Source organism: Cherax quadricarinatus, unplaced genomic scaffold (assembly GCF_038502225.1).
Source record: "Cherax quadricarinatus isolate ZL_2023a unplaced genomic scaffold, ASM3850222v1 Contig171, whole genome shotgun sequence".
In the NCBI taxonomy this organism is placed as follows: Eukaryota; Metazoa; Arthropoda; class Malacostraca; order Decapoda; family Parastacidae; genus Cherax; species Cherax quadricarinatus.
Genome location: NW_027195197.1, coordinates 27,901 through 40,841, shown reverse-complemented (window position 1 = coordinate 40,841; position 12,941 = coordinate 27,901). Strand labels below are relative to the sequence as shown.

General features: G+C 45.1%; 1 protein-coding gene across 3 annotated transcripts in view; it reads left to right on the top strand.

Annotated features, from left to right (window-relative positions):
* The window catches only part of MED20 (Mediator complex subunit 20), a 69,302-nt gene extending 59,069 nt beyond the window's left edge, over positions 1 to 10,233 (top strand). For all 3 annotated transcript variants that reach the window (XM_070080139.1, XM_070080140.1, XM_070080141.1), the window contains 3 exons: positions 2,513 to 2,689; positions 3,675 to 3,785; positions 9,812 to 10,233. In XM_070080139.1, the coding sequence (XP_069936240.1) occupies positions 2,513 to 2,689; positions 3,675 to 3,785; positions 9,812 to 9,934 (411 nt within the window). In that variant the 3' untranslated portion in view covers positions 9,935 to 10,233. The remainder of the gene's footprint in view (positions 1 to 2,512; positions 2,690 to 3,674; positions 3,786 to 9,811) is intronic.
* Positions 10,234 to 12,941: the final 2,708 nt, after the last annotated feature.

The following is a 12,941-nucleotide window of genomic DNA, read 5'->3' as shown; positions in this document are numbered from 1 at the left end:
ATACCTAACCTGACCAGCCGGGCTGTGGCCAGGAGTAGCAGCCTGGTTGATCAGGTCCTGATCCACTACGAGGCCTGGTTATGGGCTGGGCCGTGGGGGCGTTGACCCCTGGAATACACTCCAGCTGTATCAGTTAACTACAGAGAGTCATCGCTAGGGAACGAGACAGTCAGAATCATCACTTATTTGTGTACCTAACAAGTGTGTATCTAACACTTGTCTGTCTAACAACTGCATATCTAACAAATGTATATTTAACAATTTCTACCAAAACAAACGGCTTTTACAACATTCTGCCCCGTCCCTCACAGGTTCGTCTCAGATCCAACCTACCCAACATTCTGCCCCGTCCCTCCCAGGTTCGTCTCAGATCCAACCTACCCAACATTCTCCCCCTTCCCTCGCAGGTTCGTCTCAGATCCAACCTACCCAACATTCTGCCCCGTCCCTCGCAGGTTCGTCTCAGATCCAACCGACCCAACATTCTCCCCCGTCCCTCGCAGGTTCGTCTCAGATCCAACCTACCCAACATTCTGCCCCGTCCCTCCCAGGTTCGTCTCAGATCCAACCTACCCAACATTCTCCCCCGTCCCTCGCAGGTTCGTCTCAGATCCAACCTACCCAACATTCTGCCCCGTCCCTCGCAGGTTCGTCTCAGATCCAACCTACCCAACATTCTGCCCCGTCCCTCCCAGGTTCGTCTCAAATCCAACCTACCCAACATTCTGCCCCGTCCCTCGCAGGTTCGTCTCAGATCCAACCTACCCAACATTCTGCCCCGTCCCTCGCAGGTTCGTCTCAAATCCAACCTACCCAACATTCTGCCCCGTCCCTAGCAGGTTCGTCTCAGATCCAACCTACCCAACATTCTGCCCCGTCCCTCGCAGGTTCGTCTCAGATTCAACCTGCCCAACATTCTGCCCCGTCCTTAGCAGGTTCGTCTCAGATCCAACCTACCCAACATTCTGCCCCGTCCCTCGCAGGTTCGTCTCAGATCCAACCTACCCAACATTCTGCCCCGTCCCTAGCAGGTTCGTCTCAGATCCAACCTACCCAACATTCTGCCCCGTCCCTCGCAGGTTCGTCTCAGATCCAACCTACCCAACATTCTGCCCCGTCCCTCTCAGGGTCGTCTCAGATCCAACCTACCCAACATTCTGCCCCGTCCCTCGCAGGTTCATCTCAGATCCAACCTACCCAACATTCTCCCCTGTCCCTAGCAGGTTCGTCTCAGATCCAACCTACCCAACATTCTGCCCCGTCCCTCGCAGGTTTGTCTCAGATCCAACCTACCCAACATTCTGCCCCGTCCCTCCCAGGTTCGTCTCAGATCCAACCTACCCAACTTTCTGCCCCGTCCCTCCCAGGTTCGTCTCAGATTCAACCTACCCAACTTTCTGCCCCGTCCCTCCCAGGTTCGTCTCAGATTCAACCTACCCAACATTCTGCCCCGTCCCTCGCAGGTTCGTCTCAGATCCAACCTACCCAACATTCTGCCCCGTCCCTCGCAGGTTCGTCTCGGATCCAACCTACCCAACATTCTGCCCCGTCCCTCGCAGGTTCGTCTCAGATCCAACCTACCCAACATTCTCCCCCGTCCCTAGCAGGTTCGTCTCAGATCCAACCTACCCAACATTCTGCCCCGTCCCTCGCAGATTTGTCTCAGATTCAACCTACCCAACATTCTCCCCCGTCCCTCCCAGGTTCGTCTCAGATCCAACCTACCCAACATTCTCCCCCGTCCCTAGCAGGTTCATCTCAGATCCAACCTACCCAACATTCTGCCCCATCCCTCCCAGGTTCGTCTCAGATTCAGCCTACCCAACATTCTCCCCCGTCCCTCCCAGGTTCGTCTCAGATCCAACCTACCAACATTCTGCCCCGTCCCTCCCAGGTTCGTCTCAGATCCAACCTACCAACATTCTGCCCCGTCCCTACCAGGTTCGTCTCAGACCCAACCTACCCAACATTCTGCCCCGTCCCTCCCAGGTTCGTCTCAGATCCAACCTACCAACATTCTGCCCCGTCCCTCCCAGGTTCGTCTCAGATCCAACCTACCAACATTCTGCCCCGTCCCTCCCAGGTTCGTCTCAGATCCAACCTACCAACATTCTGCCCCGTCCCTCCCAGGTTCGTCTGAGATCCAACCTACACAACATTCTGCCCCGTCCCTCCCAGGTTCGTCTCAGATCCAACCTACCCAACATTCTGCCCCGTCCCTCCCAGGTTCGTCTGAGATCCAACCTACACAACATTCTGCCCCGTCCCTCCCAGGTTCGTCTGAGATCCAACCTACCAACATTCTGCCCCGTCCCTCCCAGGTTCGTCTCAGACCCAACCTACCCAACATTCATGTACTCTCTGTTCAGGTACATCTGAACAGAGAGTACATATATGAACAAAACGACAACGATCACTATTATTATTATTATTATTATTATTAGTATTATTATTATTATTATTATTATTATTATTATTACTACTACTATTATTATTATTATATTGTTGGCAGGTGACACTGTCAGCAGATTTCCTCTTCGACTTACTGCTGAGCAGACTGGACCACATGTACCAGTCCAAGAAGAACTTGAAGATTGAGTCCAAAGGCGCTAAGTACGAACTGGGGGACTTCCTAGTCAAGATTGGCACTGTCTCCATGAGTGGCCACTACAAGGGTATCCTGGTGGAGGTAAGTACATGAGTGGTACTGTCTGTGTTCCGGGTGCACTACCTACTTACCTACCACAGTAATTAATTTCTAGATGTAGTACCTACTTACCTACCACAGTAATTATGTTCCAGTTGTAGGACCTACTTACCTACCACAATGTTTAATTTTTAGGTGTAGTACCTACTTATTTTCCACAGTAGTTATGTTCCTGGTGTAGTACCTACTTAATTTCTGTGGTAGGTAAGTAGGTCCAGGTGTAGGACCTACTTACCTACCATAGTAATTAATTTCTAGGTGTAGTACCTACTTATCTTCCACAGTAGTTATGTTCCAGATGTAATACCACAGTATGTTCGAGGTGTAGCACCAACTTACCACAGTAATTATGTTCCAGGTGTAGTACCTACTACAGTATGTTCCAGGTGTAGTACCTACTACAGTATGTTCCAGGTGTAGTACCTACTACACTTTGTTCCAGGTGTAGTACCTACTACACTTTGTTCCAGGTGTAGTACTTACATCAGTAATTATGTTCCAGATGTAGTACCTACTTACCACAGTTATTATGCTCTGGGTTGAGTACCTACTTACCACAGTATTTAATTTCTAGGTGTACCTACTTACCTACTATAGTAATTAATTTCTAGTTGTACCTACTTATCTGCCACAGTAATTATGTTTCAGGTGTAGTACCTACTTACCTACCACAGTAATTATGTTCCATGTGTAGTACCTGCTTACCTACTACAGTAATGTTCTAGGTGTTATACCTGCTTACCTTCCACATGTGTAGTACCTACTTACCACAGCAATTATGTTCCAGGTGTAGTACCTACTTACCACAGCAGTTATGTTCCAGGTGTAATACCTACTTACCACAGGATGTTCCAGGGGTAGTACCTGCTTACCTACCACAGTATGTTCCAGGTTGAATAATTACCTACCACAGTAATTATGTTTCAGATGTAGTACCTACTTAACTATTGCAGTAATTATGTTCCAGGTGGAGTACCTACCGTGTGTGTCACCTGCTCTCTGTTGGTCCCTAATTAGGGAGTTCATGCAGTCGTTTATGGGCTCCTGTGTCAAGCCTACGCCACCTAATTACCTTCAGGTACGTAATTACCACCACTTACTGTTGTATTTACCAGTGTCTGGTTTAATAATAATTATAATAACACATAAAGTGGGAGTTGTCACATTTGCTCTTTGCTGATGACACTGTGCTTATGGCAGATGCTGAAGAGAAGTTGCAGAGGTTGGTGGATGAGTTTGGTAGGGTATGTAAAAGAAGAAAATTTAACGTGAACATAGGAAAGAGTAAGGTGATGAGGATAATAAAAAAATAGGTAACGAAAGATTGAATATCAGACTGGAGGGAGAGAGTATGGAGGAGGTGAATGTATTCAGATATTTAGGAGTGGACGTGTCAGCGGATGTGGTCTGTGAAGGATGAGGTGAATCATAGAATTGATGAGGGGATAAAGGTGAGTGATGCACTGAGGAGTCTGTGGAGACAAAGAACTTTATCCATGGAAACAAAGAGGGGAATGTATGAGAGTATAGTTATACCAACACTCTTGTATGGGTGTGAAGCATGGGTTGTAAATGTTGCAACAAGGAGAAGGCTGGAGGCAGTGTCTGAGGGCAATGTGTGGTGTGAATATATTGCAGAAAATCTATGGTTTGGAGATGAGAATGAGTTGTGGGGTTTCTAAAAGTATTTTCCATAGGACTGGGGAGGGGTTGTTGAGGTGGTTTGGACATGTAGAGAGGTTGAAACAAAATAGAATGACTTCGAGAGTGTATAAATCTGTAGTGGAAGGAAGACGGGGTAGGGGTCGGCCTAGGAAAGATTGGAGGGACGGGGTAAAGGAGGTTTTGTGTGCGAGGGGCTTGGACTTCTAGCAAGCAGCATGAGCATGTTAGATAGGAGTGGAGACATATTGTTTTTAGGACTTGACATGCTGTTGGAGTGTGAGAAGGTAGCATTTATGAAGGGATTCAGGGAGCCCAGCAGGTCGGACTTGAGTCCTGGAGATGGGAAGTACAGTGCCTGCACTCTGAAGGAGGGGTGTTAATGTTGCAGTTTAAAAACTGTAGTGTAAAGCACCCTTCTGGCAAGACAGTGATGGAGTGAATGATGGTGAAAGTTTTTCTTTTTCGGGCAACCCTGCCTTGGTGGTCCACCCTGCCTTGGTGGTCCACCCTGCCTTGGTGGACCACCCTGCCTTGGTGGACCACCCTGCCTTGGTGGTCCACCCTGCCTTGGTGGTCCACCCTGCCTTGGTGGTCCACCCTGCCTTGGTGGACCACCCTGCCTTGGTGGTCCACCCTGCCTTGGTGGTCCACCCTGCCTTGGTGGTCCACCCTGCCTTGGTGGTCCACCCTGCCTTGGTGGTCCACCCTGCCTTGGTGGTCCACCCTGCCTTGGTGGTCCACCCTGCCTTGGTGGTCCACCCTGCCTTGGTGGTCCACCCTACCTTGGTGGTCCACCCTGCCTTGGTGGTCCACCCTGCCTTGGTGGTCCACCCTGCCTTGGTGGTCCACCCTGCCTTGGTGGACCACCCTGCCTTGGTGGTCCACCCTGCCTTGGTGGTCCACCCTGCCTTGGTGGTCCACCCTGCCTTGGTGGGAGACGGCCGATGTGTTAATATAAATATATAAAAATATTTATAATTTTAATAATAATTATATAATGATAATATTAGTCACTCCCCAGATATAATTATCATAATAATCATAAAAGCAATCATAATAATTGTTCCAGACTCTCTACCTAAAGTTTACCTGGAGAGAGTTCTGGGGGTCAACGCCCCAGTGACCCGGTCTGTGACCAGGCCTCATAGGGACATTATAATTATACACAAATAACCCGCACATAAAAGAGAGAAGCTTACGACGACGTTTCGGTCCGACTTGGACCATTGACAAAGTCACACTAACCAGAGGTGGAGCAGGACGGCTATATATAGGCAGGAAGAGGTGGTGGTAGTAGTAGTAGTAGTAGTAGTAGTACAAGAGTTGTATATAATACTGACAAGATGAAATTAAGACACATGCACAACACCCGGGCATCCCCATCATAGACGTTTCGCCATCCAGCCAGCCACTGGATGGCGAAACGTCCACAACAAAGACAACCAGACGCCGCACATGTGTCTTAATTTCATCAGTGGTTGTAGTAGTAGTAGAAGAAGAAGAGGTAGTAGTAGTGGTAGTGGTAGAAGTGGGAAATAAGGAGGATGAGCCAGTCAAATACAAAGGAAGGGGAGCGCTGCAAGAGAGCTAGATGCCCACAGAGGGAGAGCAAGCGCACAGAGGTGCGTGAAAGGGGAAGTGGTGAAATAAATGAAGAAGGAACAGAAACACGAGACAGGAGAGAGAAAGACAACCCAGAGGAGAAAAGGAAAGAGGAAAGGGGAAGAGGAAGAAGAAAAAGAAAAAGAAAAAGAAAGAATCCTCATTTTTTCTTTTTCTTTTTCTTCCTCTTCCTCTTCCCCTTTCCTCTTTCCTTTTCTCCTCTGGGTTGTCTTTCTCTCTCCTGTCTCGTGTTTCTGTTCCTTCATTTATTTCACCACTTCCCCTTTCACGCACCTCTGTGCGCTTGCTCTCCCTCTGTGGGCATCTAGCTCTCTTGCAGCGCTCCCCTTCCTTTGTATTTGACTGGCTCATCCTCCTTATTTCCCACTTCTACCACTACCACTACTACTACCTCTTCTTCTTCTACTACTACTACAACCACTGATGAAATTAAGACACATCATGCGGCGTCTGGTTGTCTTTGTTGTGGACGTTTCGCCATCCAGTGGCTGGCTGGATGGCGAAACGTCTATGATGGGGATGCCTGGGTGTTGTGCATGTGTCTTAATTTCATCTTGTCAGTATTATATACAACTCTTGTACTACTACTACTACTACTACTACTACCACCACCACCACCACCACCTCTTCCTGCCTATATATAGCCGTCCTGCTCCATCTCTGTTAGTGTGACTTTGTCAATGGTCCAAGTCGGACCGAAACGTCGTCGTAAGCTTCTCTCTTTTATGTGCGGGTTATTTGTGTATCGTTCCAGTCACGGTATTGTGCCTTTTTTATTATAATTATAATTATAATAATCATAATTATTGTTATAGGCTCACTACCAGCACATAATAATAATAATGTGGAAGGAGTAGTAGGTAAATTTGGGGTGCCAGGGGTAAATGTAAATGGGGAGCCTTTAGTTGAGGTATGTGTGGAAAGAGGTTTGGTAATAAGTAATACATATTTTATGAAAAAGAGGATAAATAAATATACAAGGTATGATGTAGCACGTAATGAAAGTAGTTTGTTAGATTATGTATTGGTGGATAAAAGGTTGATGGGTAGGCTCCAGGATGTACATGTTTATAGAGGGGCAACTGATATATCGGATCATTATTTAGTTGTAGCTACAGTTAGAGTAAGAGGTAGATGGGACAAGAGGAAAATGGCAACAACAAGTAAGAGGGAGGTGAAAGTGTATAAACTAAGGGAGGAGGAAGTTCAGGTGAGATATAAGCAGAAAGGTGGGCTGGTGCAGGTATGAGTAGTGGGGGGGGTTGAAGAGGGTTGGAATAGTTTTAAAAATGCAGTATTAGATGTGGGGCAGAAGTTTGTGGTTATAGGAGGGAGGGGGCAGGAGGAAAGAGGAGTGATTGGTGGAATGATGAAGTTAAGGGTGTGATAAAAGAGAAAAAGTTAGCTTATGAGAGGTTTTTACAAAGCAGAAGTGTTATAAGAAGAGTAGAGTATATGGAGAGTAAAAAAAGGTGAAGAGAGTGGTGAGAGAGTGCAAAAGGAGAGCAGATGATAGAGTGGGAGAGGCACTGTCAAGAAATTTTAATGAAAATAAGAAAAAAATTTGGAGTGAGTTAAACAAGTTAAGAAAGCCTAGGGAAAGTATGGATTTGTCAGTTAAAAACAGAGTAGGTGAGTTAGTAGATGGGGAGATGGAGGTATTAGGTAGATGGCGAGAATATTTTGAGGAACTTTTAAATGTTGAGGAAGAAAGGGAGGCGGTAATTTCATGCACTGGTCAGGGAGGTATACCATCTTTTAGGAGTGAAGAAGAGCAGAATGTAAGTGTGGTGGAGGTACGTGAGGCATTACGTAGAATGAAAGGGGGTAAAGCAGCTGGAACTGATGGGATCATGACAGAAATGTTAAAAGCAGGGGGGGATATAGTGTTGGAGTGGTTGGTACTTTTGTTTAATAAATGTATGAAAGAGGGGAAGGTACCTAGGGATTGGCAGAGAGCATGTATAGTCCCTTTATATAAAGGGAAGGAGGACAAAAGAGATTGTAAAAATTATAGAGAAATAAGTTTACTGAGTATACCAGGAAAAGTGTACGGTAGGGTTATAATTGAAAGAATTAGAGGTAAGACAGAATGTAGGATTGCGGATGAGCAAGGAGGTTTCAGAGTGGGTAGGGGATGTGTAGATCAAGTGTTTACATTGAAGCATATATGTGAACAGTATTTAGATAAAGGTAGGGAAGATTTTATTGCATTTATGGATTTAGAAAAGGCATATGATAGAGTGGATAGAGGAGCAATGTGGCAGATGTTGCAAGTATATGGAATAGGTGGTAAGTTACTAAATGCTGTAAAGAGCTTTTATGAGGATAGTGAGGCTCAGGTTAGGGTGTGTAGAAGAGAGGGAGAATACTTCCCGGTAAAAGTAGGTCTTAGACAGGGATGTGTAATGTCACCATGGTTGTTTAATATATTTATAGATGGGGTTGTAAAAGAAGTAAATGCTAGGGTGTTGAGGAGAGGGGTGGGATTAAATTATGGGGAATTAAATACAAAATGGGAATTGACACAGTTACTTTTTGCTGATGATACTGTGCTTATGGGAGATTCTAAAGAAAAATTGTAAAGGTTAGTGGATGAGTTTGGGAATGTGTGTAAAGGTAGAAAGTTGAAAGTGAACATAGACAAGAGTAAGGTGATGAGAGTATCAAATGATTTAGATAAAGAAAAATTGGATATCAGATTGGAGAGGAGGAGTATGGAAGAAGTGAATGTTTTCAGATATTTGGGAGTTGGCGTGTCAGCGGATGGATTTATGAAGGATGAGGTTAACCATAGAATTGATGAAGGAAAAAAGGTGAGTGGTGCATTGAGGTATATGTGGAGACAAAAAATGTTATCTATTGAGGCAAAGAAGGGAATGTATGAAAGTATAGTAGTACCAACACTCTTATATGGGTGTGAAGCTTGGGTGGTAAATGCAGCAGCGAGGAGACGGTTGGAGGCAGTGGAGATGTCCTGTCTAAGGGCAATGTGTGGTGTAAATATTTTGCAGAAAATTCGGAGTGTGGAAATTAGGAGAAGGTGTGGAGTTAATAAAAGTATTAGTCAGAGGGCAGAAGAGGGGTTGTTGAGGTGGTTTGGTCATTTAGAGAGATTGGATCAAAGTGGATTGACATGGAGAACGTATAAATCTGTAGGGGACAGAAGGCGGGGTAGGGGTCGTCCTCGAAAAGGTTGGAGGGAGGGGGTAAAGGAGGTTTTGTGGGTAAGGGGCTTGGACTTCCAGCAAGCGTGCGTGAGCGTGTTAGATAGGAGTGAATGGAGACGAATGATACTTGGGACCTGACGATCTGTTGGAGTGTGAGCAGGGTAATATTTAGTGAAGAGATTCAGGGAAACCGGTTATTTTCATATAGTCGGACTTGAGTCCTGGAAATGGGAAGTACAATGCCTGCACTTTAAAGGAGGGGTTTGGGATATTGGCAGTTTGGAGGGATATGTTGTGTATCTTTATACGTATATGCTTCTAAACTGTTGTATTCTGAGCACCTCTGCAAAAACAGTGATAATGTGCGAGTGTGGTGAAAGTGTTGAATGAGGATGAAAGTATTTTCTTTTTTGGGATTTTCTTTCTTTTTTGGGTCACCCTGCCTCGGTGGGTCACCCTGCCTCGGTGGGTCACCCTGCCTCGGTGGGTCACCCTGCCTCGGTGGGAGACGGCCGACTTGTTAAAAAAAAAATAATCATTGTTACAGGCTGACTACCAGCACATAATAATAATAATAATAATAATAATAATAATAATCACGTTACAGGCTCACTACCAGCACATAATAATAATAATCACGTTACAGGCTCACTATCAAGACATACACACACCACAAGATACAGTCCAGCAGTATGTGGAGAAATTTAATGAAATTCGTGAAGGCCAGCAGGCCTATAGTGGTGGCCAGCCTACTGGAGCAGGCCTATAATGGTTGCCAGCCTACTGCAGCAGGCCTATAGTGGACAACCTACTGGAGCAGGCATATAGTGGTGGCCAGCCTACTTCAGCAGGCCTATAGTGGTGCCCAGCCTACTGCAGCAGGCCTGTAGTACCTTCTCTGCTGTTCCTACTCCACTACATATATTTCTTCAAGGAACAATGAGGATCTTCATCCAAGGGCCTAGAGGTGCCTTCTACATCCTCAGATCAAACCTTACCCCCCCCCCTCTATAAAGACCTGGTCTACAGAGACAAATATTTCATAAACCAAATAAATGTTATTTTGTATTTTGAGTTTTATTCTCCTGGCTATGAAGCTCTTGATCCGAGGAATTGGATCACGTCTAAAATATGCATTTTCCCCCTCAGGATATTTTGTCATGAAGGGAATAACCTCTTGTGAGGTAATATCTTTTCCCTTGGGGGGAATATTTTGCCTTCAGGGGATATTTACCCTTTTGTAAAAAAAATTATTCCTGTCAAGCCAATTCTTTTATGTGTAATAGCTTGAGAAGGCCTCTTTGGATCGGCTTTAAACCCTGTGAGTTGATACAGTGTAACAGGAGGAAATTCTGTGCCAATTTTGGGCAGGGTAGGTGCCAATTTATCCATTTTTGGGGGCCAGTTTCTCCTAAACGGGTGTGTTCCAGGGAGCTATCGAGCTTGGCTCTGGGCACAGTGTTACCCATCCATTTTTAGCGCTCTCCCTAATTGCGACAGGAGGCCTGCCTGCCTACTTGACCTACCCCAGGACATTCTTCTAGTCAGTTCATAAGCCTACTCAATAGACAATCCTCTAAAGGACAGCAGATGAGTGTTGCTGGCACATTTCCCAGTCTATTAGACCTTGTGATAGATTCTGTCTATTGGGAGCAGCACTGTATAATCCTTGTGATAGATTCTGTCTATTGGGAGCAGCACTGTATAATCCTTGTGATAAATTCTGTCTATTGGGAGCAGCACTGTATAATCCTTGTGATAGATTCTGTCTATTGGGAGCAGCACTGTATAATCCTTGTGATAGATTCTGTCTATTGGGAGCAGCACTGTATAATCCTTGTGATAGATTCTGTCTATTGGGAGCAGAGCACTGTATAATCCTTGTGATAGATTCTGTCTATTGGGAGCAGCACTGTATAATCCTTGTGATAGATTCTGTCTATTGGGAGCAGCACTGTATAATCCTTGTGATAGATTCTGTCTATTGGGAGCAGCACTGTATAATCCTTGTGATAGATTCTGTCTATTGGGAGCAGCACTGTATAATCCTTGTGATAGATTCTGTCTATTGGGAGCAGCACTGTATAATCCTTGTGATAGATTCTGTCTATTGGGAGCAGCACTGTATAATCCTTGTGATAGATTCTGTCTATTGGGAGCAGCACTGTATAATCCTTGTGATAGATTCTGTCTATTGGGAGCAGCACTGTATAATCCTTGTGATAGATTCTGTCTATTGGGAGCAGCACTATAATCCTTGTGATAGATTCTGTCTATTGGGAGCAGCACTGTATAATCCTTGTGATAGATTCTGTCTATTGGGAGCAGCACTGTATAATCCTTGTGATAGATTCTGTCTATTGGGAGCAGCACTGTATAATCCTTGTGATAGATTCTGTCTATTGGGAGCAGCACTGTATAATCCTTGTGATAGATTCTGTCTATTGGGAGCAGCACTGTATAATCCTTGTGATAGATTCTGTCTATTGGGAGCAGCACTGTATAATCCTTGTGATAGATTCTGTCTATTGGGAGCAGCACTATAATCCTTGTGATAGATTCTGTCTATTGGGAGCAGCACTGTATAATCCTTGTGATAGATTCTGTCTATTGGGAGCAGCACTGTATAATCCTTGTGATAGATTCTGTCTATTGGGAGCAGCACTGTATAATCCTTGTGATAGATTCTGTCTATTGGGAGCAGCACTGTATAATCCTTGTGATAGATTCTGTCTATTGGGAGCAGCACTGTATAATCCTTGTGATAGATTCTGTCTATTGGGAGCAGCACTGTATAATCCTTGTGATAGATTCTGTCTATTGGGAGCAGCACTATAATCCTTATGGGTTTAGCACTTAAAGATTATAATATTGAGAGGGTAATAGATCATAAACATCTATCAACTGTCGTCTATTATTATAGTTAATTGGAGACTTAACAAAGATTATGACAACACCTGTAACACTACAACACCTGCAACACTACAACACCTGCAACACTACAACACCTGCAACACTACAACACCTGCAACACTACAACACCTGCAACACTACAACACCTGCAACACTACAACACCTGCAACACTACAACACCTGCAACACTACAACACCTGCAACACTACAACACCTGTAACACTACAACACCTTCAACACTACAACACCTGCAACACTACAACACCTGCAACACTACAACACCTGCAACACTACAACACCTGCAACACTACGACACCTGTAACACTACAACACCTACAACACCTGTAACACTACAACACCTGCAACACTACAACACCTGCAACACTACAACACCTGCAACACTACAACACTTCAACACCTGCAACACTACAACACCTGCAACACTACAACACCTGCAACACTACAACACCTGTAACACTACGACACCTGTAACACTACAACACCTGCAACACTACAACACCTGTAACACTACAACACCTGCAACACTACAACACCTGCAACACTACAACTGCAACACTACAACACCTGCAACACCTGTAACACTACAACACCTGCAACACTACAACACCTGCAACACTACAACACCTGCGACACTACAACACCTGTAACACTACAACACCTGCAACACTACAACACCTGCAACACTACAACACCTGCAACACTACAACACCTGCAACACTACAACACCTGCAACACTAAAACACCTGCAACACTAAAACACCTGCAAAACTAAAACACCTGCAACACTACAACACCTGCAACACTACAACACCTGCAACACTACAACACCTGCAACACTACAA